The sequence below is a fragment of the Prionailurus bengalensis genome, chromosome A3 (assembly GCF_016509475.1).
Source record: "Prionailurus bengalensis isolate Pbe53 chromosome A3, Fcat_Pben_1.1_paternal_pri, whole genome shotgun sequence".
Classification (NCBI taxonomy): domain Eukaryota; kingdom Metazoa; phylum Chordata; class Mammalia; order Carnivora; family Felidae; genus Prionailurus; species Prionailurus bengalensis.
The window spans coordinates 45399178-45425012 of record NC_057354.1 but is presented as its reverse complement, the minus strand read 5'-3'; the positions used below and the strand labels follow the sequence as shown (position 1 = coordinate 45425012).

At 43.8% G+C, this 25835-nt stretch overlaps 1 protein-coding gene across 1 annotated transcript in view; it reads left to right on the top strand.

Annotated features, from left to right (window-relative positions):
- Positions 1-25835, top strand: part of RALGAPA2 (Ral GTPase activating protein catalytic subunit alpha 2) — a 322478-nt gene that overhangs the window by 287612 nt on the left and 9031 nt on the right. The window contains 1 exon segment of the mRNA XM_043602994.1: positions 12184-12305. Within this exon segment, the coding sequence (XP_043458929.1) occupies positions 12184-12305 (122 nt within the window).

The window sequence follows — 25835 nt, the reverse complement described above, 5'->3', positions numbered from 1 at the left end:
CTGTAATCTTTCTCACCTTGCTTCCTCCAGCTCCTAGAACAGTCCCTGGCACATGGTCTGCTCCTCTGCAGGCATCTTCCATGAATAAATGATCCAGCAACAGTGCCCGGGGGGCTCTGTTCTCTGCCAGGCCACCTCTCCACCTGTTCCAGAGTGTGCTCAGTGAGGACCTTTGCATTAGAAGACCCTCCCCACAGTGTGTAGTGTGTACCACGCATACCATAAGCATTTGTGGGGACAGTTTTTCATTGAGATATAATTCACATACCATAAAACTCCCCCTTTTAAATTGTGTATTACAGTGGGTTTTACTATATTCACCAGATTGTGCAACCATTAGCATCATCCAATTCCAGAATGTTTTCATCATCCCCAAAAGAAACCCTGTATCCACTCTGCCCGCAGTCCCTGGCAAGCTCTAATTTCTTTTCTGACTCTGGATTTTCTTTTTCTGGACATTTCTATAAATGGAGTCACACAATATGAGGCCTTTTGTATCTACCTTCTCCCACTTAGCAGTGTTTTCAAGGGTCATCTGTGTTGTAGCTGGTTCAATATTTCATTCCTTTTTATGGCTGAATAATATTCCACTGTATGGAGAGGCTACATTTGGTTTATCCATTCTTCAGTTTACGGGTTGTTTTCGGGTTGTTTTCACTTTTTGCCTATTGCAGAGAGTGCTGCTGTGAACACTTGTGGACAGGCTTTTGTGTGAACGTACATTTTTAGTTCTCATGGGTATAGACCTCAGATTTCCTGGGTCATGCGTCTGACTCCTGAGGGGCTGATGGCCACACTGTTTTCCACAGCAGCCGTGCCATTCCACATCCCACCAGCAGAGTGCGACAATTCCAGGTTCTCAACACCCTCGCGAACACTGTCATCCTTGTCCCTTTGGATGATAACCATCTTAGTAGGGTTAAAGGAGTACCTCAGTGGTTTTTATTTCCGTTTCCCTAGTGGCTAATGATGTTGAGCATTTTTTATATGTTTGTTGGCCATGCATTTGTCTTTTTTGAAGAAATGTCTATTCAAATCATTTGACCATTTTTTTAATTGAATTGTCATGTTATTATTGAATTACAAGAGTTTACATATTCTAGGTATGAGACCCTTATTAGGTCACTGATTTGCAAATATTTCCCCTCATTCTGTGGGTTGTCTCTTCACTTTTTTTTTTTCCAGTCTCTTCAGTTTGTTGATACATTTTCCTATTTTTTGTCTTTGGTTGCTTGTGCTTTTGCTGTCATATCCGAGACCAGTGAGCATTTTAAAACTTTATCCTTTGACTGCTGTTTGCCTAAGAAATGAAAAGGTGTTATCACCATCCTCTGCATCCTCTCCTCCTAAAGCTTCTGGTGATGGGACTGATGGAAGAAATCATCTCATTAATTTCCTCGTTTCGTAAATTATTCTTAGCCGTCCCTTCTCTGAGCTCAGACTCTTTGCAACTGTTGATGCATCTTTTTACTAGGTTTAAAGTATATCTATAGATATATTTAAAACATTTGATTCAGGGTAACATTCCTCAGTCCACAGCTGTTTTAAATAGTCTCCTTTTCACTAGATTTCTGTGAGCACAGTATCTGTCCTTGTGTGAGGAATGTGCCCGCCATCTTGTCCATAACACTTTGTTCTCTGCTTCATCCTGGAGGGCTGCTTCCACCTCTGCCTGTGCTCCATTTCCTCTTCCCTCCAAGTCAGGCACATCATCCAACCAGACACCTTCTCTTCAAGACCATTCTCAGAAGTTATGGTCATTTCAAATCTGCAGGTAGCCATCGTACCATTTCCACTTGCTCAACATATATATATATATATATATATATATATATATATATATATATCCTGGAAATAGGCAGAGAACAAGTACTGTACAAGCCCAGGGATTAATCATATAGATGCAAGCCAGCATTGACCTCTTCAAAACATGAGGGCGTGCTGGACTTTCCTTAGTGGTGGCAGACCTTCTCAGGGTGATCTAGAAACCTAAGTGAGGCCACACTGCTCCCTTGCCTCAAACCATTCAGACCTCCTGTCACCCAGACCCAGTCAGCCTTTCAAATGTACCTCCTGCCCCTCTTGCCACCCTGGGGTGGGTACCAATCTCCTTTCACGTCCTGAAACTCCTTGGGGCTCCTTCCAACTCATGCCTCTCTGCACCTGTAATGCTCTCACAGCTGCTTGCCCCCACCCCCTCTTGATTAGCCCCTTTCTGGCCACTGCTTCAGAGGCTTCCCTGCCCTTTCTGTCCTCGCTCTCTACCTGGCACTGACGTAAGGACAGCTCCCCTTACTCTGTGCACCTGTCTCTGCTGGAATGTGGGCCTGCTGAGGGTAGGGGCAGCCCCTGTCCTGTTTCCCAGTTATGTGCCCATCACCAAGCACTGGTGGGCACTCAGCACATATTTCTTGCATGGATAAGCATTTGAGTGAATGTGGACTTGCTTTCTGAAAATGGCAGAGTCCCTTGAAATCAAGTGTACTGAGCAGAGTAGGATGCTGAATAGAAATCATGCACACAGGCCTGTGTGTATATGTAGTGTGTTCACCATTCTCTAGTTCAGCCCATTTTGTCATTCTTAGTGTGAGGTAATTCTAGCAAAAGTATCTTTGTAGGAAGACATATTCTCTCCTGGAGCAATATTCCCCCACCCCATGGATGGCATTTGTATCCACAGCTTTTCACACCTTTCTGGAAATTTTGAGCTCTCATATTTTGGTCTGTTTCTGGAACTAAGGCCTTAAGAATAGCACTGCCTCTTTTCTGCTTTTTCTGTGTCTGAATCAGATGGACCTATCATTGTTATCTCTAACTATATTTTTTATATCTGCCTTTGGTTTTGTTTTTAATGTTTATTTATTTTTAAGAGAGAGAGAGAAAGAGAGAGAGAGAGAGAATGCAAGCGGGGAGGGGCAGAGACAGAGAGAGAAAGAGGGACACACAGAATCTGAAGCAGCTCTAGGCTCTCAGCTGTCAGCACAGAGCCTGATGCAAGACTCGAATTCATGAACCATGAAATCATGACCTGAGCTGAAGTCAGACACTTAAGCAACTGAGCCACCCAGGTGCCCCACTGCCATTGGTTTAAAGAAGCTCATTCTGTCCTTACAATAGGTGAGAAAAGATCCCTTTGATTAGTACTATATTCCATTCTCACCAGATTGCCTATTTATATTATGAGATATTTTACACATACTAGAAAATAGCTAACATTTACATAAATTCTAAAGAATAATAAAACATGCCCCTGTACTGGCCCCCCATGTGTACTGACCAATATATTTGACCTTTCCCTATGCAGCCTCTTCCCCCACCCCAGATATAATCTGGGTGATAGTTTCACTGCATATGTGTGTATTCCTAAAGCAGTATGTTTTACTTTGCCTGTTTTTTAAATTTATGTAGAGGGTCACCTGGGTGGCTCAGTTGGTTAAGCTTCTGACTCTTGATCTCAGCTCAGGTCGTGATCTCACAGTTTGTGAGTTTGAGCCCCACGTCGGGCTTTGTGCTGGTGGCACAGGACCTGCTTGGGATTCTGTCTCTCCTTCTCTCTGCCCCCCCCCCCCACTTCTGTTTTCATTCTCTCTCTCTCAAAATAAATAAATAAACTTTAAAAAAATAAATAAAAATAATGGCATGAGAACAGACACTCAGATCATTGGAACAGAATAGAGAACCCAGAAATGGACCCACAAGTGTATGGCTAACTAATCTTTGACAAAGCAGGAAAGAATATCCAATGGAATAAAGGCAGTCTCTTCAGCAAGTGGTGCTGGGAAAACTGGACAGCGACATGCAGAAGAATGAACCTGGACCACTTTCTTACATCATACACAAAAATAAACTCAAAATGGATGAAAGACATCAATGGAAGACAGGAAGCCATCAAAATCCTTGAGGAGAAAGCAGGCAAAAATCTCTTTGATCTTGGCCGCAGCAACTTCTTACTCAACACATCTCCAAAGGCAAGGGAAACAACTGCAAAAATGAACTATTGGGACCTCATCAAAATAAAAAGCTTCTGCACAGCAAAGGAAACAATCAGCAAAACTAAAAGGCAACCTATGGAATGGGAGAAGATATTCACAAATGACATATCAGATAAAGGGTTAGTATCAAAATCTATAAACAACTTCTCAAACTCAACACCCAAAAAACAAATAATCCAGAGAAGAAATGGGCAAAAGACATGAATAGACATTTCTCCAAAGAAGACATCCACATGGCCAACTGACACATGAGAAAATGCTCAACATCACTCATCAGCAGGGAAATACAAATCAAAACCACAATGAGATACCACCTCACACCTGTCAGAATGGCTAACATTAACAACTCGGGCAACAACAGATGTTGGTGAGGATGTGGAGAAAGAGGATCTCTTTTGCGTTGTTGGTGGGAATGCAAGCTGGTACAGCCACTCTGGAAAACAGTATGGAGGTTCCTCAAAAAACTAAAAATAGAACTACCCTATGACCCAGCAATTGCACTACTAGGCATTTATCCAAAGGATACAGGTATGCTGTTTCGAAGGGACACATGCACCCCATGTTTATAGCAGCACTATCAACAATAGCCAAGGTATGGAAAGAGCCCAAATGTCCATCAATAGATTAATGGATAAAGAAGATGTGATATATATGTGTGTGTGTGTATGTATATATATATATATACACACACACATATGTATATTATATATATATTATATGTATTATATGTATATGTATATTATACGTATATGTATATTACCCAGCAATCAAAAAGAATGAAATCTTGTGATTTGCAACTACGTGGATGGAACTGGAGGGTATTATGCTAAGTGAAATTAGTCAGAGAAAGACAAATATCATATGACTTCACTCATATGAGGACTTTAAGAGACAAAACAGATGAACATAAGGGAAGGGAAACAAAAACAATATAAAAACAGGGAGGGGGACAAAACAAAAGAGACTTATAAATATGGAGAATGAACTGAGAGTTGTGGAGGGGTTGTGGGAGGGAGGATGGGCTAAATGGGTAAGGTGCATTAAGGAATTTACTGAAATCATTATTGCACTATATGCTAACTAATTTGGATGTAAATTAAAAAAAAACAAGTTAAAATTAAAAATAAAATTAAAAATAAATAAGTATAAATGTATGTAGATAGAATTGCACTGTACATGTTCTTCAGTGAGTTACTTTTCCATTAACATTGTTTTTTAAGTTTCATCCATACTAATCCACACACCTGTGGTTTATTTTCACTGCTGTATAATATTCTACTATGTGACTACATCTATCAGTAGAACTTAAAAATAATTTCTCTCTCTTTTTTGACTTTGCCACTGTCTATAGAATATTATAAACATTGTTACATGTGGGATTGCTGGCCCACAAGTCTGCACATCTGCTGTTTCTTGGATAATGTGAAATTGCCTTCCTGAGAAGTTAAGCCAATTATCTCCTACCAGTAGGCTCTGAGAATTCCTCTGCCTATCCTCTCTGACATTTGGCATTATTAGATTTTTTTGTTTTGCCAGTCTGGTATATATAAAATGGTATCTCATTGTGGCTGTAATAATCCCTGATTATTAGTGATGTTAAGCACCTTAATATCCATTCATAGTTTATGTTCTGGAAATGCTTGTGTATTTTGCCCATTTTAACTTTTTTTTTATTTTTTTTAATGTTTATTTATTTTTGAGAGAGACAGAAACAGAATGAGAGTGGGTTCGGGGCAGAGAGAGAGGGAGACACAGAATCCAAAACAGGCTCCAGGCTCTGAGCTGTCAGCACAGAGCCCGACGCGGGGCTAGAACTCACAAACTGCAAGATCATAACCTGAGCTTAAGTCATATTCTCAACCGACTGAGACACCCAGGTGCCCCTGCCCATTTTTTCTAATAGATTTGATTAGATTTGATTCTTTTACTGATTTCTGGGAGTTCTTTACATGTTCTGGACATTTACCCTTTGTCAGTTGTGTGTGTTGTAGATGACTTCTCCCACTTTGTACCTTGTCACTTTTTATGGTATTGTGGTAAATAGTAGTTTTTAATTTGAATACGCCCAGATGTACCAGGCTTCCCCCTTATGGTTCATGTTTTTGTTTCTTATTTAATGAATCACTCCAAATCCCAAGGTCATAAAGAATTAGCCCTATACTTTTCTTCTGGAAGTTTTGTATCACTTATTTTTTTATCTATGCAGATTTTTACTTCAAACTGAAAACTCCCTAATCTCTCTTTATAAACTGCCTTTGCTTGAAATATATCTAGCAGTGTCATAACCCAGAGCAATGGGCACAAATCCTAGGCATTCAATAAATATTGCATAAAGCACCTATAAGCTAGGTAGTATGAGTGATGTAAGGATGAACCTGACCCATACAGTATAATACGGTATACTCATAAGGAGTATAATGGGCTAAGTCGTGGGTGCCAGAAAGATATGCCTAATCCCAGAACCTGTGAATGTTAACTTATTCCAAGAAGGGTCTTTACAACTCAGTGAAGGATCTTGACATGAGAAGATCATCCTGGATTATCCAGGTGAGCCCTAAATCTAATAACAAGTGTCTTTATAAGAGACACACGAAGAGGAGGAGGCAGTATAGCCAAGGAGGCAGGGATGGGAGTGATCAGTCACATAGAGCCTCTGCAAGAAGTAAGGCCCTGCTGACACCTTGACTTTGAACTTCTGGCCTCCGAGAAGTGTGAGAGAACAAACTTCTGTTGTTTTAAGCCCGCCCCCCGCCCCCTGCCCCCTGCCAACCAGTTTGTGGTCATTTACAGCAGCCACAGGAAACAAATGTAAGGATATTTAAGATGAGATGGTCCTACATGGTAACTACAGTCAGGGCTTCTCTTTATTCCACTGTCACACCCTTAAGGGATGGATGGAGCAAGCAATGGTGGCAAACTTTGCAAGTGCCACGACTTCTCAGAGGCACATGGGGTTGTCCAGAGCCTCCCAGGCAGTGCTGAAACTTGGCTTCCCTCCCCTCATTGACCACTGCCATGGGAAATGGAGTCTACAGAGTCACAAGTGCGACCAGCTCTGGGTGGGCTTGTGTCATCGATGAGGGGCTGCATGAGTTAAGGACAACCAGGGATAGGTAGGAAAACTGCTGCAGGACACACAGATGTGACATCAGAAGGCTCCTCCAAGGCTGCTTTGTCAGGCTGGGCCTAGTGGCCACTCCTGGGAAATTTAGGGAAGGTCTTTCCTTAAAAGAAAAAAAAAAAAATAGGGGCACCTGGGTGGCTCAGTTGGTTAAGTATCCGACTTTGACTCAGGTCATGATCTCGTAGTTTGTGAGTTTGAGCCCCACATCTGGCTCTGCTGACAGCTCAGAGCCTGGAACCTGCTTTGGATTCTGTGTCTCCCTCTCTCTCTGCCCCCCCCACCCAGTCATGCTCTGTCTCTCTCAAAAAAGTAAATAAAATTTAAAAAAAAAAAATTAAGGAATAAATAAATAAAGCAGAGAAAAGGGTGAAAATCCTAAACAGCAGTCAGCAAACACATAGCATGATTAAGTAAAAAGAAATGAAAATGAGGTAATTGTTATTTTTCTGAATTTATAAAGTCAGCATAGTCTGTGGGTGTCAATGCAGCTTAAGCCTATGGACTCAGGTTGATTTTCACGCCCATATAGATTTAAGTCAGTAGTTTAGCTCCCAACCTTGCACGAAACCCCAAACTTAATCCTGTGTACTTTAGAAATCAAGCTGAAAGAAGTAAAAGTTAGAAGACCTCGGTTCTGGTCCCAACTGTACCACTGAGTAACTGTGACTCTGGAAAATCACTTGAACCCTTCGCATTCCACTTGCTGATCAGTAATGTGGAAGCCATGACACTCACCCCAGCTCACGAGGGTCTAGCATAAAGGAGGCTTGCTTGTCCTAGAGACACAGAGGTTCCTCCAGCTTATCCACTATGTTCTTTCTGGGAGATGAACCCCTAAGCCCATATTAAGTGGGGGGAAGGAGCGGGCAGTCCACATCTCGCATGTTTCTATTGTGCTCTGGAACCTGGGTCGCGTTGAGGCTTCAATATGTGATTCCATCTGGTCCTCTGGGCAGCCCCAAGAGCAGATGTCAGTGTCCTCGCTTTACACATCAGGCAACCGAGGCTGGGGCTATTGGAACAGCTTGTCCTGGGTACCCCCGTGGTAGCAGGGAGAAAGCTGGAACTCAAACCTAAGCCCCTCTTGTCTCCAAAAGGCAAGCTCCTTCCTGTCAGACAGCTGCTGCCATTTCTAAACATAAAAACAAATAATCAGAATAAAGTTGGGGAGTTGGACTTGTATTCTCAGGCTTTTGTAACCCAGTTGAATTTGTCCTGAGGGTGTCAGAAAGTTCTCCTGGAAGTTTTTGATAAAATAAAAGTGGCAAATACATATTTATTCAAGTAGAGGGATATCAGTAATTGATAAAATTCTTACATCAAAACATAGACACAGCGGGTCACTGAAAAACTCAAAATATCTAGGAACCAAGATGGATTGCTAGGTAGTAATTTAAATGTTCTCCAAATTGAGTAATCAAAGGGAAAATTCTCTCTTTAAAAAAATACTTGTGTGTGGTTTTTAATGAGATAGTAATTTAGAACAGAATTGAAGTTTTACATTTGTTAGTGGACTTTCTGAGAGAACAACAGAGCAGTGGCTAGTATTAAAACAGGTATTGGATTTGTGACCAGGTGTCTCTTTAGCCACCTGCTTTCAGCCAGAGGCACTGACCATCCACTGCCTGGCATTATTACAGCATTCGGTTCATATCTTAACATGTCTTACACAGGAGAGGAACCTTAGAATAGCGTTTCGATGTCTAAATTATAAATGCCTTTTTTTTTATTTATATAGAAAACAACCAGCATTGAAGCCCTAAAGATATTAGATAAGAAAATGTCAGGGGTGCCTGGGTGGCTCAGTTGGTTAAGCGACCAACTTCAGCTCAGGTCATGATCTCACAGTCTGTGAGTTCAAGTCCTGCATCAGGCTCTGCACTGATGGCTCAGAGCCTAGAGCCTGCCTCAGATCCTGTCTCTCCCTCTCTCTCTCTCTCTCTCTGTCTCTCTCTCTCTGCCCCTCCCCCACTAGCACCCTGTAACTCTCAAAAATAAATAAACATTAATTGCACAGGTCCACTTACATGCAAATTAAAAAAAAGAAAAAGAAAAGAAAATGTCAGGTGATGCTGCTTCTAATTGCCCTTGTTAGTAGTTCTAATAAATTCAGTTAAATCCCAGAGCTACGTACATTCTTTAAAGCTACTAAAAGAAATGATTTTTGGCACCCTGAGCTCCTTCGCTGTTTCTAAACAGTGCCAGGATTGGGGTGGTGTTTGTTTTCTTTTTGTCATGGTGTTTACATGCCCTGGCGTGGGCCTTGAGTGAAAATGCATTTGGTGATCTCCTGGTCTCCCTGCAGTCCCTAATGGATGTTTGTCTAGATGACAACACCCAGTTTAGCACTGTTAACGCTCCAATGACAGCATAGGACCAGCCTGGGGGTGGGGGAGTGTGTGTTACGTGTGACAAGGGCGTGAATGCGAGATTGGGAATCTTCTGTGAGGTAAACACTTCCTCCTCTGGTATCCAGTTCTGGAAGCACCTTTTTGTGCTGTCTCCCACAGTGCCTTCTTTGAGGAGTCAGACCATAAATGTTCAAGTCAGAGAATCTCAAAACTTGATTATCACCCCCGGTAACTCAAGTGCTGGACTTGCTCTTAGGAGCCCAGATTTCTCAGCCTTGACAGGGACAAGCTTACCAACTGGATAGTGTCATTCAGGGAGAGGATGACGAGCTGCTGTCTGAGGTCAATTTCTGTGGTATTATACATGACATCTCTTTGTAGGGTTGACTGCGAGCTTGATTAACATCGCAGCCACTCTTGCAGATATGTGGCTTCCATAGCACATTTAGCAAAATGCATCCACTCTTCTGTTTTGTTCACCATTGTCCCAAGCACTGTATGTGGATGTGTTGGACGCAGTGGGGCCTTTCAGGAAACAGCAGGACCATTCTAGGCAGAGCATGACAGGTCTTTAGAGGGCCGCGCCTGCTCTAACCCGGGCCCTCAAGCAGACTGTGGTCTGAAAGGGGGAGCCATGAATTGCGTGTTGACAGCGGGCCACGGCTGTCCTAAGGCTCAGGTGGTTGTCAGCCATAAGTTTAGCTCAGCTCTTTGAGTAATTTGTCACGCCTCGCTCGGCCCCTGCTGGGCCAGCACGTGCCAGCTTAGTGTCAGAGTGCCTGTTCGCCAGACGGCCACTCAGGCCTAACGTCCTGCTGTTCCCTGGACCAGCGGCTTGCTGGGGCCGTGCACGGAGGGCCGAGCTGCGCGACAGCCAAGTGCTGTGCAGAATAAGCGTGTTCATAATGAGACGTGAATGGCATTAGTGGGTCCCTCTAGAATTGGGCCTGAGAGGATGCCTCTCACTGTGGAAGTTTGGCAGCCTGTTCATCAGGGCGAGTCACTGGGAGTTCAGCCTGCATTCGAGAAGCCGGTTCAGACTCCCACCACCCAGGCCTTAGGCTGCCGTGACTGTCTGCATAAAACACTGTAAATTCATCAGAGGGGCCACTTTTGAATTCTTTTTTAAAGTTACATAGAGCAAATGTAAAGAGAAATCCTGGAACAGAGCTGCCCCATAGCTCTCGCCACGACAAAGGACGTGTTTCACATCCATGCAATCCAGCACAGTGACCCCAGCTGCATGTGGCTGCTGGGTGCTTAAAATACAGCTAGTGGGACAGAAGAACTGAATTTCTATTTTTTTATTTTAATTAATTTAAATTTAAATTTAGATAGCCACATGCGGCTCATGGCTACCGCAGTAGACAACACAGCCCCAAGATGCCTCTGGTCTCATGGTGTAAAAATCTTCCTCTGAATATAATTAAAAGGGGCAGAAGAGGAAGGGCCTGCATTGGGAAATCCATATGCATACTTTGACAAAAGAAAATAGAAAAATATTTTCCAATCTTAAAACACATGCTTACTGAAAGCTAATCGGAAAAGCATAATTGTCACCAACTTTTATTTTTAAAGAGGCTGTTTTGGAAAGATAGTTTTAAAATACAGTGAGAAATGCTAGGATTACTTTTGCTCTTCCAGAGTAGCAAATAATGAACTGATTGATGGTGATCCACATTCCCTGTGTTCCTGGAGAATTAGCATGATTTTCAAAATGACTAAAACACATCTTTTAACTTTTGCATTGATAACTAGGAAGGGGAAAATGAGACGTCATGCCGACTTCCCCAACTGTTAATTCATAAAGTCATATGCGCGGTGCCTCCATCCGCTGTCGAATTGTTCTGACGTTATCCTGTTATTGGAAGTGCATGATTCACCTTCCGAGGAAACAGAAGCCATACACAAAAGGGGAAGATTTGCTTTCTGCCCTATGAAAGGCTGCCACACGCAGGGGTCCTATTAAGACAGCTGGAAAGTTGCTTCAGCGTGTTACGCTTGTAAGTTTTATTGGTGACTGGTTTTTGATTACACATTTGAATGCGTGTGTTCCAGACTGCAGTTTTAATTAAAAGGCAATAGTCTTTTCTTTTTTAAATTGCATTGTGCACTCTCTGCTAGAGTCCCCCACTTATTAGTTCCTATTTTCTAATGCTCGTAGCCTGTCCTGGCCTGAGGCACTGGTGCCCCCTTGGAGCATACCTTCCTGGCCTTCCCTCTTCCGTGGAGTGTCTTTTTTTTTTTTTTAAGTGTACACCAATTCTTGCTTCAAGTGTCAATTCATTTTATAGGGACTGAGAAGAACATTCTATCCACTGACCTAGGAAGGGAAGGTCCGACATCATCACACAGCCGTCAGTGGAAAGAGATGCCGTCACAATCAATGCCTCTGTTTTTGTTTGTTTGGATCAACCTTAATGATTTTTTGCTATGATTCTATAACTATTGATGTTCATATTTTTCAGTAATACTGGTGTTGGATGTAACTGACTGAAGTCTAAGAGAAACAGGTCTCAACATCAGAATCTTACCGTTAATTATGACTTCTATTTAATTCCCTGGCAAGAGGTTAACAGACTTGGAAGGTACTTTCTTCCCCCCCCCCACACACACACATAAAAGTTGCATAACCGTATTCAAACCAGAGTGAACCGTGTCATTGTTATATGTGTCGTTCCACATGTGCACTTGTTTCCTTAATCAATGACTGCAGCTACGAAGAGAGAGCTCTGTACCTCGAAGCAATAATTCAGAACCACCGAGAAGTAATGACGTTTGAGGATTTCGCGGCCCAAGTCTTTTCTCCCTCGCCCAGCCCCTCCCTCAGCGGAACGGGTGAGTGTCTGCATTATTCTGCCCTCCCGCGCTTAGGACGCACTCGAGCAGCAGATGTACACCTGTTTTTCACAGATAAATGCTTGCAAATTTAAGAAGAGCATTCTCCCTCTGAATCAACTAATGAATATCAAAAGGAATGATGACATTCATTTTAATTTGTTTTGTATCCGAGCTGTTCACTCAGTGCTTTTCTTCAGCTATCCTGTTAACCCCCGAATCTAGCAAGGTTAATGAACTTTTTCTCAGTAATGTGCTCCGGTTCATTCAGGAGTGTAGGTTTCTTGCTGAGCTGGGAATATGTTGTTTAAAAGCGATGCCCGAATCAGTGCTTACTTATCAAAAAAGTGTTCCTCACAGTCGAAGCCGTTGCTACTAATGCTAAATGGGGATTATGCTGCCGAGATACTCGGGTCAGGGATTAATGCAGGAGAGATGGAAGGACAGTGTCCCCTGGTCCATCATTACAGCAGAGCCGCGTGCACGCTTTCTCTCTGGAGTGGCCTGTGTCACACGGACAGGCTGCCGACCACCGCAGCACCTGGCGTGAAACCTGTTTAGAAACTGGCTTTCAATCATTTTCATTTATTATGCCAATGGAATATTTCAGAAATTTCCATGAATGTCCTTGTTTTTAGGTTTTACTCTTTTTGTATTTCCAATTCAAAAAAAAAAAAAGGGTACTACCCCTTAAACTGATTATATGATTACTGTGGGTTTTTTTTTTCCCAAAGAATAGAATTACTTGTGAATTTCTGCATGTAATTACAGATTAATTGCCTTTCAGAGAGTAAATGGGATATTTAGTCAATGCATGTTGAAATTCTCAATGAGGGGCTTCCTTCTTCTTCCACCGGTGTAGACACAACTGTTAGCATGCTTAATAGATTTCTAACCTGTGTCAATTGTCTCTGAACACCGCCTTACTTCTCCGATTCTGACTTGTTACTAAATATCTTACACACAAAGTGAAAAAAAATTAAATTCAGTGAAATAAATCACTTACAAATAAAATCAGCCATGCATCATTGTTTAACATCGCTGGCTTCAATCCTTGCCTCTCCGAGCTTTGTTGGGAGATAAGAGGGAGAGGCTTGCACTTTGCACAGGGAGCCAGGAGCAGCAGGCAGAAGGCCGGGGAGATAAGCAAGCTGGACGAGGTGCTGGAGCAGGGCGATTTACATAATCACGCCTCTGCTTCCTGGTGAGGCGTCAAGAAACACAGGGATGGCCTCTATTGATCTTTGTTGAACTGGAATACTAAACAACATGAGAAAGCTTATAACTTAAAGCTTTGATTAATGTTTCCTACATTAAAAAAAAAAAAGTAGAACAGCTGTGAATTGAATTCTTTTATACCCTCTGCCAACATTCTATCTAAAACCAAAAAAAAAAAAATCAGTTTCAAGGGAAATGGAGATTTCACACCACTCTGGCTAGAGGTTGAAAATCATTTCTAGTGTGTAGGTGAAAGAACATGAAGGATCTGTAGCAAAGCTAATTTTTTGAAGATCGCATTCAGCTCTTTTTCATCCTCATGAGGTCCTGGGACATAGTTTTTCTGTGCAGGGTTTTGTGAGTTGTTGGGTTTTTTTTGTTTGTTTGTTTGTTTGTTTGTTTGTTTGTTTGTTTTTAACTCTTAAGAAAGGTTTTTATTTCTTATAATTAGAAGAAATGAAATAATAACTAGGTATTGACATTCCTTAACTCTTACATTCTTAAGGCTCTAGATTAAGATGTTCCTGAAACAAATATTGATGAGCTTTGTTTTCCATGCATACTTTAGCATTTATGTAAATTAGTTTGATCTTTTCCAAAAGTTCATAATTATTTAAATCCATCCGAATGAGCTAGTGTATAGGTAATATCTTAAGTGAGTCTCCAGAAGTGATTTGGGTTTTTCAGGACCTGGTATTTGGAGGCAATGGCTAGCAGGCTTCTTGGAGAGCATCACGTTGCCAAGGTCACTTAGCAGATAAGGGTCTGACAGCTCATGAGTGGGCCCTGGGACCCATACAAAAGGAACATGAAACCAAACATGGGCTATCAAGACAAATGCTGTTTCTTCCTCCTTTCAAACTGTTTGCATCCACATTACATTTCATAATGTTTAGGGTTTAGAGCATTCCGTGTTGAATGATAAAATTTTTTGTACACATATCACATCAGTCCATGAATGCAATTTTAAGTCTGGGTGGCATGTTCTCTGTCACCACTTTGCATATCTGCCCACACCAAAGATGAGGAAGGAACTGGAAAGGAACTTGATGCGAACTGAAATCTGGAGGCAGTGCAGTGAGGGCGGAGCATTTCCAGACCATAAATAGGCACATTTTCAAAAGCACATCCTCCGCTCTTCACATACCAGTTTTGCTTTTGAGGAATCCCTATCCCAGCCTATTACCACTTTTACAGATGAAAACATTTTTCATTTATTCGGTGTTTCCTATTTTCTCGGGACAAGTACAGTCAAACCCACATGAGCCAGCTAGCTTAAACTAAGAAACAGAGGTGAACTCTTCTCTTCCAAGCCTCAAGCCAACTGGAAAAATTGACCCTGAGCCGCTTAAGCCCCCACAGTGCACTTAGGACCCAATCAGACCGTCTCGGCCAGCAGTGCCATCAAAGCAGGGCCTTGGGCTCCTGCTCACATGCATATGCACAATCTGAGGAATTAGGGGCTCCCAGGTTTTCTTTGTATCCTCCATGCAAGGGGCTTTGTTGTTAATGCAGAGGCAGAGTAACCTGAACCCTGTATTCCTTCCACACTGTGTTTGTAGCAGCAAGCAGTCCCATTTCTAGAGGGAAGGCCTGTGATATCAGCCTTGGAGTCCTATGCATAAGTAGGAAGTGTGCTCAGTGGGAGTGGCTTGTGCCCAAAGAGGCTGCTGTTGGAAAATGCCTTCTCTTCAGACTCCCCCTGCCCCAGTGCTGTTCCTTGTCACCGGAGGCAGCTAGAGAGGTGCACACTGGCCAAGTAAATGTGTTTCTCTTCATGATTCACTGTCAACCACTGATGAGGATGTAGGGTCTTTAATTGTTAGCTAATAGGTGGGTTATCCGCTTCTTAAAAAGAGGTTTAAAAAAGAAACTATTTTCCAAGTCAGAAAATGTTATTTTAAAACACCACCTACCACATACATATTCTGTCTACTACTTGTACTCATAATACCTAGTACATAATAAGTATTTGAGCTGCCTTTTTCTTAGCCCTGTAGTTTATGTTCCTTTTGATTCCTTCCTTATCGACCAGCAATTTCTGAAAGGTAGCCAGTGTTAAAATATTTGCTGCAGTTAACAGTGTGTGTGTGTGTGTGTGTGTGTGTGTGTGTTTACATACATATATGTTTTATGCAGGTATACATACTCATTTAACACATACACACATTGGGGTGAGGGACTTGGCTTGTGTTTTCATGCATGTTCCTAAGGAAGGGGGGGCTGCAGAGAGGCCTTCAAAGGGTTAACTGGAATGGGCACCCTCGACTGCTGGGCGGGGCTGATGTAATCACTGCAGCTCACAGCCAAGTGCATCTGTTCACCATGAGGTCATTCTTCTGCATGCTAATGATTTGGAAAATCAAGTCTAATGTTTGACATTATCGGAAAGGATATAAATAGTATAAATCTTTACCTTTTGGAAGCTGGTCTTATACACAAGAAGAGAAAAAAGAAACTTTAGCTTGGACCTGAGATTTTGTTTTTTCCAAGAACTGCTTTAAAGGTTGTGTCTAGATCTTAAAACCTTGAAGGAATCCACTTGTGTCTGTTGATAAATGAATCCCCAAATCACTATTACAGTCACAGCTAGCAATTTGGTAGTGGAGGACTACAGGTATGTCTGATTTAATATCTGATTTTAAGAATTTCCAAGTGCCTTGGTTGGAACCTGATAAAGACTGAGTTTTTCGAAGAATGTCCCAAAACCAAGTTAAATGAGTTGTTCTCAGTATACACAAATCAACAGTGTTTGCTGAAGATGCCAACACTGTTTTTGGTTCCTTTCTACCTTAATATTCCTGTAGGGAACCAGCAGAGGGAGCACAAATCTTTGTTTATTTGTGAGCCCTACATAAACACATTTGATTCCTCCAAGATGTGGTCAGACATACTTTCACCTTTATGATAGGCTAGGTGGTAAAGGTTCCAGAATTTAGAGCAAGTGGGAGCAAACTCCTCATTCGGCTCCACCCGATTCTGTCATTCTTGATGTAGGTCATATTTGGAGCTTAACCCAGATTAGTCTGAGTCGGTCTTAGGAGGTTGCCACCACCATTCCTATTCACAAAACCGTAAGCTTTCAGCGGTCACGCTCAGGAAGTGCACATGTGCCCTCTTGGAGAGGATTATTGTGCTCACCTACCTAATATAAAAGACTTTTGTAATTTTCTTCTACAACAAAATCAAATTAAGTTCATAGAACCTATCAGAAGACTCTGCCTGGTGTCACTGGATCATTCCGGTGACCCTCATAAGACTGCAGGTGTATTGGTCCCAAAGTGAAGCTGGCAAGTGGATGCTACACAAACTACTTTTGTAACTCATCAGCCTTTACCTAGAGGAGTTCACCGGCTGGACCCCCGAACCATACACAGTGGCTACATGTGCCAGGATGTTGCAGGCTTGCCATTCTGCACACAGATCCCCCACATGACCAGTTTCCCGGCAGTTAGCAATCAGGCTGATCCCCAGAAACTGCACAAGGGAGACTCTAACTGTAACCCCCCAAAAGATGACAGATTTTCCCCATTCATTGAGGGTGGTCATGTTACCAATTCACTCAGCCTCTCTCTCTCTCCCTCTCTCTCTCTCTCCCACCCTCCTCCCACACACTCCTCTCTCCTCTCCTTCCTCCATTCCTCCCTCCATGTTAAAGTGTTCTTCATAAGCTTTCTATTGATAACATTTCTTATGTGTTCACCTTCCTATTAAATTTGCTGAAACCAGAAAAGAACAGTGGAGAACATGGAACTAGAAGAAGCTTCAGGGGATATGAAGCCTAACTGCTTCACATCAATTTTGAGTAAGCTGAAGACCAAGCTATAAAGGGACAACCAAAAGGCCATGGGCAATTTGGCAGTGGGGTCCTCACCCCTCATTCCACACTTTCTTTTCTTCCCAAAGTAGAGTCCAGTTTTAGTGACATCATCCAAGACTCAGATGGTTACCGCCATCCCCTACTTGGTAAGCTGTCACCAAATGCTGGCTGTCAGTTATATTGGTCACGGAATTCCTAACCAGCCAGTTATAAGAGTTTGTCAGTCTACAAACTCCTCCTCCCTGAGGAGGAGAGAAGCAAATACTATCTTAATGTTTTTCAAACAGAGCCTGTTCAGGAAAGCTGTACCTTCCTCATTGCTCTTCAGAAAGTCTTCAGGAGACAAGAATGAAATTCAGGGAAGTGATAGTGCTGGAAACATAAGCCACAGAAACTCAGGTTATGGTTGTTCTGATGACAGTCAGTCACTTCACTGGCCAGCACACCCACATAATTGTGACAGTGTATAAGGCAGCCTTGTAGTTGTGGCTGCAGAATCCTTTAAGGAGCCCTCTCACTCCTGCTTCTAACCAACCACATCGAACAGAGGAGGGAACTGAAGCCCAGAATATACTCTGACTTCATGGAGTGAGCAAACATGCATTAGAGGCTCCCATGTGCCCTGGATAAGTCAGGTCCCAAGGGTTCAGGCAGGCCATCCCAACACTTGGAGGGGCCTCTGACATTCTGGGGGTGGGAGGAACACAGCCAGGACCCAGGCCCAGAGCCTATGTACCCACACGCTGCTGCTGAACCCTAGAATAAAGGCAGATGGCAGTGCCCATCAGCAAACCTTTGACCCTTCATACCCCATTGCTAGGGTTAATGGATCTTCCTCCGTCAGTACTTAACACAGCCCAGGCTTGCCTTCTTTTGCTCTTTCTTGCATACAGTCACCCTAATCATTTCAACTCTACTGTTTTCCTGTCCTCCTGGCTCAACACAGGCCAGAACCTTCCACTGACACCAGCCTCCCCAGCTTCCTTGGAGGCTCTTTGCAGGGAGGATGGATTCCTTTGAGTGGGCTAGTGTCTTCTGCGTTCCAGTCTGTGCCCACAGCCATGTTACCTGTGGTTCTACAGCTGAGTCTGATTCTGTAAAATGGGTCTAATAAGAAACTTCCTTAAGGGTATTCATAAGGATTCAGCAAGTTAATATGTGTAAAGAGATGAGCACAGTGCCTGGCACATAGAGAACCCTCAGCAGGTGTTTACTGGGCTATCATGCTCACCCACCCTGTCTGTCCATGTTTTTCCTCACTCCATCTTATGCAAACCTCTTCCTCTTCCAGCCCATCTTCCTTTTGTCATCCTCTTGGAACATGCACCTCCCGATTCTTCCTTTCTCATCCTGGAATATACCACTGCCTACCCATTTACCTGTCTGCTGGAAGGGGAGTGCAGGCCAGGGACCGCAGTTGTGGAAATGCTATCCTGGCGCCCTCCGTGGGGATAGTCCCATAAATCAAAGCCATGGCTGCTGGCTTTTTATTAATGTTAGTTAAAGATCTGGAAGAAAGCTCAGAACTCCAATAAAATCATCCAGAATTTTCCCTTAAAGACAAGTTCTGTTAGGTCATTGTCTATTCAAGAACTCAGGCCACCCCCACTCAGCAACCTCAGCACGTTTGGCTGTAGCCAACCGGGTGCTGCCGCATGGCCTACAAAGAGCTAATTGCCCCACACAGAGTTTCTATCCCAGCAGTCCCACCCAGAGCCAGCCCGAATCTTCCTTTACACATAACCAGCTCAATTCTGACCCCTTTCATATGACATATTTTTTAAAACTTAAAATGTATTCTTCTTGCAAAGATGATGAAGCATCCATTGGGTTTCCTTAAACCACCCATAATGCCATCACCCACACCCAGTAATGCTGGCCCCAGCTTGTGATTCACCTGCGAATCCCTATGTATTCTTATGCTATATCCCTCCTCTAGAGATGTGCATATGTTGATCTGGGGTGTGGCCTAAGCATGAGGATTTTCTTTTAAAAACTCCTGCGGGCAGAGCTCCTGGGTGGTTCAGTAGGTTGAGCTTCCATCTTCAGCTCAGGTCATGATCTCCAGGCTCGTGAGTTCGAGCCCCATGTCAGGCTCAGTGCTAACAGCTCAGAACCTGGAGCCTGCTTCAGATTCTGTGTCTCCCTCTCTCTCTGTCCCTTGCCCCTTGCACTCTGTCTCTCTCAAAAATAAATAAACATTTGAAAAAAAAACTCCTGAGGGCATTTTATTATGCAGGCAGGACTGAGAACCACTGTCAAGGCATCTTTGTAATGCTTGGATCCTCATTTTAATGTGCCATTTAACTTGTCATTACTTCTATCTTGGTTTTTCTTAGCCTATGTAAGTCATGTGTGTGTGTGCGTGTGTATGCACACGTATTCTATCTATAATGGGCAGTAAATTCTTTAGAGAATGACACATGTAATTTCTTTCTTAAAACATATGCAACAGGAATAAAATAGAAATGTGGACAGAATAATTCAGCCTGTTGCTTGAAGTGGCATAGGTGTCTTGAGGCCACAGACGTGTGTTGGGCCTGAGACAGATGCAGGGCAGACTCCTGTGATTGTTCAGCTGTCCCCTCTCTCCCTGGTCTCCTAGTGAAAGTGGACCAGTGATAAGCAATATGACCAAAACCTGGTGTGAAAAAGGCAGGGGAAGCCACAGGGCCTAGGTACTCCACAGACCAGATAATGTGGTTTGAATAACTGATATGTGATTTGGCATCCTTTCCTAAATGGTATTGTAGATTATAAAGAGAATTCTTGATAGCCCTGTTTAGCACCAGATTTTGCTTCATGCTTATTCATCTCTTTTTCCTCTTAAAATGCTTTTGTTGTCCTCAGTGTCAGCTCCGGGAGGGGAAAGAAAGAGATGAGACAAACATTTGTTCCATTTGATCCAGTAGACCACAGTGGTGCTACCTGTCAAATGTTGCCATCTCCAAATTCACCCTGCCCCTCCCCCCAGGGCTGTGCTAAGCATCTTAAGGGAACACAAAGACTCTGGAAGCTTCATTTTCCATGTCTTTCCTACCCTTCTGGAGCTTGCAGTCTTGTTAGGGAAGAGCAGATATTCAGGAACCACTAAAAAATGGCTACTTATGAATAAGCCCAGATTAGTTGCTTCTGAACTATAATCACATATCAAAAAGATACAGTGAGAGAGAGAGACAGAGACAGACAGAGAGAGAGAGAGAGAGAGAAAGAGAGAGAGAGAAAGAGATACAGTGAGCCAAAGGTGTGGGTCTGTTGGGTTGAGATTTTCCTGAAGTGGGCTGTGCCATCTACCTTGTGAGCCTGGAAGAGAATGGAAACTTACTTAACATGTATTAGATACACTACTAAGTCCCTCACCAGTCATTTAAGAAAATTTTTTTCATGTTTATTTTTTCATGTTTATTTTTCATGTTTATTTTTCATGTTTATTTGTGAGTGCACACATGCACACGAGTGGGGGACAGACAGAGAGAGGGAGACAGAGAATCATAAGCAGGCTCTGTGCTGACAGCAGAGAGCCCGACACAGGGCTCACACCCACGAACCTGTGAGATCATGACCTGCACCAAAATCAGATGCTTAACCTACTGAGCTACCCAGGCACCTCTCCCACCAGTCAATTTTTAACTTCCCCACGTTGGCTAAAAATTGAGATGTATGACAACTGGAAGGCCATGGACAAGAAGAATAAAATAGGGGACAGTCAACATGGGAAGAACACAGAGGAAGAAATGACTCCTTCCAGAGCCAGCGTAGGGAACCACCACCCCGGCCGTGAGGCTGGTGCTGAGGTTAGGGGATGTTCACAGATTCCCAGAAAAAGAAGGGACCCAAGAGTATTCATTCTAAAGTACTGCCATCACATTTAAATTGTTCCTTTGGAAGAACTTGAAGATGCTGGTTTTTCTGTGAGCTGTCTTGACTTTAGTTCTGATTTTGCAGCCTTCACAGGGTTTTAAATGCAAGTGGCATCTTCCTCCCTGCCTAACTGTTAATTACAGTTCCCGTGACACTTTTGCAGTTGCCAAGAGATGGCCGGCAGGTACCAAGAATTTTTCTCAGAGGCAATTTTTGGAAATGACTCTTAATTAAAGTTCATTTGAAGTAACATTGAGGATTTGTTTCGGAAGAACCTGGAGCTTCTGACACCCCATGTTCACATTGGGATGTGAACTGCAACTGTGACCATAGTGTTCTCCTGGTTCTAGAGGGTGGAGCATGTGCAAACCACAGCCATTAAGGTGGGCTCCTGAAGACCCCATGACCTTGCTTAAGTTTCTAGCAACAACCAAGCCAAAGCAGAGGCTGAATGGAAACTCTCTTACTAGCATTTAAGTCTGCTGACAGAAAATAGAATATTACATTGTCTCCTTTTCCAGAAGTATATATGCTGATAACCAGGAGGTAAACCTCTACATAGCATAATAAAGAGAAAAGCTGGTTCCTTTTCTCTAGTTAACCTACAAAGGCCCTCAAAAGGCTGGGGGGTAAAAATCCCTAAAAAAAAAAAAAAAGGGAAACATGCCAGTCAACTTTGTAAAAAACAAACAAACAAAACTACCCCACCATAATGTATTTACAGCATTCACTGGCCAAAATTCATTTCTCAGCACAGAGGAAACCTAATAACATCTCTGTAGAGTGTACAGAGAGAAAGAACAGGCAAAACCCTATTTTTTGACCACTTCAGGAATATGAGACAATGAAATCCCAGATGCATAGAGGACACATTCTACCGGCCTGTGTCCCCACACCAGGCCCCTCCCACCTCCCCCCTGCAGTGCTGAGCCCTTACCTGTGGTGGGGTCCTCAGCCTACTCGGTCACGAGCCTGTCTCTTCTATCAAGCAGGGTCGACTGATCTTGAGATTGCCCGAGGGTGAGGACAGCTGCTGTGGGTCTTCCAGGACTCAGGAGGCAGGGTCCTGCTCCCCCCGCCCTGATCCCAGGCAAAACCAAGGAGTGCAGGTTCCCTTGCCATTGCTGCTGAAGTATGTTTGGGCAGACCCTGCAGCTGGTTCGTGTCCCAGAGCCTGTGCGTGGTAGTTAGGGAAACCCTGTTCCCTAGCTCTGTCCCCAGGGCTCAGGGAAGCAGCTAGAGGAACAGTCTGACTGTTACAGCAGAGCCCTCTGTAACACCTGGGAGAGCGGCTTTCCAAGTCCAGGCCCTCCTGACCAGGGGATGTGAACCAACCCAAGAACATCAGGGCGAGAGTCCCAGAGGGAAGGGATGACCACAGAAGAAGCCAGAAACGAGACTCCGCAGGCCGCTAGGCTGCCTCTGTTCTTTATTCCAATTCCCCAAAACTGGTGACTTTGCTAGAGGCCATATTTATATATTAAAGCTCAGTCCAGCTTGGGCCCTGGGGACAGACCTTTGGTACAGCCCAAGTGGATGGGAACTGTGGCTTCACTTCTAAGATCATCACAGAAGCCCCCTGAGGGTCAGGGCTTCACACATTCCTTCCACGAATATTTACTGTGCACTAGTATGGAAGGTACAGAAATGGGCAGAACAGCAACCACACCCTCCATGAGGCCCATCTTTTAGTTTTTTTAATGTTTACTTATTTTGAGGGGGTGGGGGCAGAGACAGAGAGAGAGAGAGAGCAGGTGCTGTGCTGGCCGCCATCGCAGAGCCCAGTGCAGGGCTTGAACTCACAAACCATGAGATCATGACCTGAGCTGAAACTAAGAGTCAGACGCTTAACCGACTGATCACCAAGGCATCCCTGAAGTTTATCTTTTAGATGGGTGAGAAAGATGCTGGCTTCTCAGAAGCTGAGGGGTGCCAAGAAAAAAAAAAAAGCAGCAGGGAAGGAGGACCAGGAGTGCAACTGAGAAGCATCACTGGGGTGATAGCCTCTTCGACATGGGATGTGGGGAAGACCTCACTAAGAAAACATTTGAGGAGAGGCTTGAAGGAGGTAAGGGAGCAAGCCATTTAGAGTCTGGGGGAAGAGCACTCCAGGCAGAGGAAACAGCAAGTGCAAAGGCCCTGAGGCAGGCATTTCCTGGTATGTTTGAGGAACAGTGAAGGGCCCATCATGGTTAGAGCAAAGCAAGCAAGGAGGTGAGGAGGAGGAGGAAGATCAGAACAGCCTCACAGACCTAGGGAAAGACTTTGGCTGTTACACTAGTGAGCAGGGCAGCTCCTGGAGGGTGTTAAGCAGTGGGGTGACACGATACAATTCTTGATTAAAAAGATCACTGACTTCTATGGGGAGGATATTCTAGGGGAGGGCCAGCAGGGATAGTTAGATAATAATTAGATAATATTTAATTCCCTACATATTCCCACCACCTGCCACACAGTAGGCATAGAAGACATGTTGACTAATGAATAAATGTTGTACTAATCGAAGAGATGCTCCCCCTGAACGTTCTCCATGGGACCGTTAGAGGGGCCTACCCGTCCCCTCCCCCTAGTGACTCCCATATCCCTAGTGCCACAGAACACAGCCCCTTACTGGGACTATACAGGTGAGGGGAGCATGGTGACACCCACCTCTTTGGGTCTGCATGGTGGGAGGAAGAAGGTAAAAAGGAGATGGGCAGAACTTTGACTTGCAGTCAGGTCAAGACCTGCTTAAGACAACCCCCCAACCAGACTCACACCAGAATCCAGTGGTCAGGAACCTGTGGGCTGGTGTGAAGAATCATGGGAGATAACTCCCTGATACACAGAACATTGTTTGAAGAGATGTAAAATGACAGTAGTGATCCAGAAGAGCTAGGATATGAGAGTAAGTTTCTTTGGCATTGTTTTGTTCTTAGAAAAATAGTCTCAGGGCACTTGGTGGCTCAGTCAGTTAAGCGTCCAGCTGCAGCTCAGGTCATGTACTCATGGCCCATGGGTTACAGCCCTGCATCAGGTTCTGTGCTGAGAGCTCAGAGCCTGGAGCCTGCTTTGGAATCTGTCTCCTTCTGTCTCTACCCCTCCCCTGCTTGTGCTCTGTCTACTCTCTCAAAAATAAACCTTAAAAATTTTTTTTAATAATAATGTATATAATTTGATGTTTTTAGTACATTCACAAGGTTGTGCAACCATCACCTCAAACCTAATGTTAGAACTTTTTAATTCATCCTAAAACAGAGAGAAAAACCCATGTACCCATTAAGCTGTCAGTCCCCACTCCCCCTACCCTACGTCTAGCCCATGGCAACCTCTAGTCTACTTTCTGTCTCTATGGATCTGCCCATTCCAGACATTTTGTATAAATGGAATCATACAGTACATGGTCTTTGATGACTGGCTTCTTTCATTCAGCATGGTCTCAGGTTCATCCATGTTGTAGCCTATGTCAGTATTTCTCTTCTTTTATTGCCAAATATGTATTCCATTGTCATGGTAGGCCATGTTTTGGTTGTCCATTCATCAGTTGGTGGACATTTGGGCTATTTCTGCTTTTTGGCTATATTAGGAATATTGCTGCTATCAACATTCCTGAGCTGTTTTGCTATTTCGAGATATGAATTCAGTCTGGTAAGATGAACAGCCCTGCCATGGCTAAGATGTAACTGAGATTTTAGTATTCACATTCTGTGAGATAGCAAGAGGGTCTAGACACCGCTGTCTCCGCGAGGGCCTGACAAGAAAAGTTCAAACCAAGATACTAATCTTCAATTTATAGTTTAGTTAAATTCAGCCATAGGTCCATATAAGTATATTATAGCTGTGGAAGGGAAAGAGAAGAATGCCAGAATGAGCCTTCCACCCACTTGCCTAGCCTCCTGCACAGGTGCGTATGCTCGTGCAGGCACACAATCCACATGATGCCTGCCTTCCTTTTGGTCCAGCTGTCCCAGATTTCTGATTCAGAACCAGAGTCGATGGGAGAGACCAACGACCAAAAAAAGGAAGCCCAGTATCAGGGCCAGCGCCAGGGCACAGCCACTGCTGCTGGGTTGGAAATACTGGGAGCCATCCTTGGGCCATTTGGAAATGTTAATTAGGCTGGCTGATTCCCACTGGTCTTGAGTTGCCAATGTTGAGTTGAGCGTGTAGGCTTACCCCATCCATGGCTGCACCTGTTCCCTTCCTCAGAGCCGTTCCAAGGGGTCTGAATAGCTCAGACCGCTCTCTGATCTCCGGCTCTGTCCGCCTTCCTGCTGGGAGGATATTTAGCGCTCGCCTAAAGCTGGAACCGTGGTCCACTGTTTCTCTCCCTCAGCCATGCCAGCTCTCAAAATCATTCCCTTCCCTAATTATCTTGAACCAGTTAATCATTTTCCACACTGACTGTTCAGTAACAAGGACCCAGGGAGAAGCAGCCACTTTTCTTGTCTGACCCTGCCCAGTGTTATCCCAGGTGGCAGTCCCGGATGGCAGCCTTTCCTCAGAGATAAGAAGCTCCGTTCAAATCCTTGCTCTTCTGCTATCCCAGCAAGTCCCACCAGAGAACACATGCCACAAAAAGACCCACCAGTTCTTGAAAAGCCTCCGCTAGGCAGAGCTATGGGGAACACAGCAGATCTCCAATCAAGACT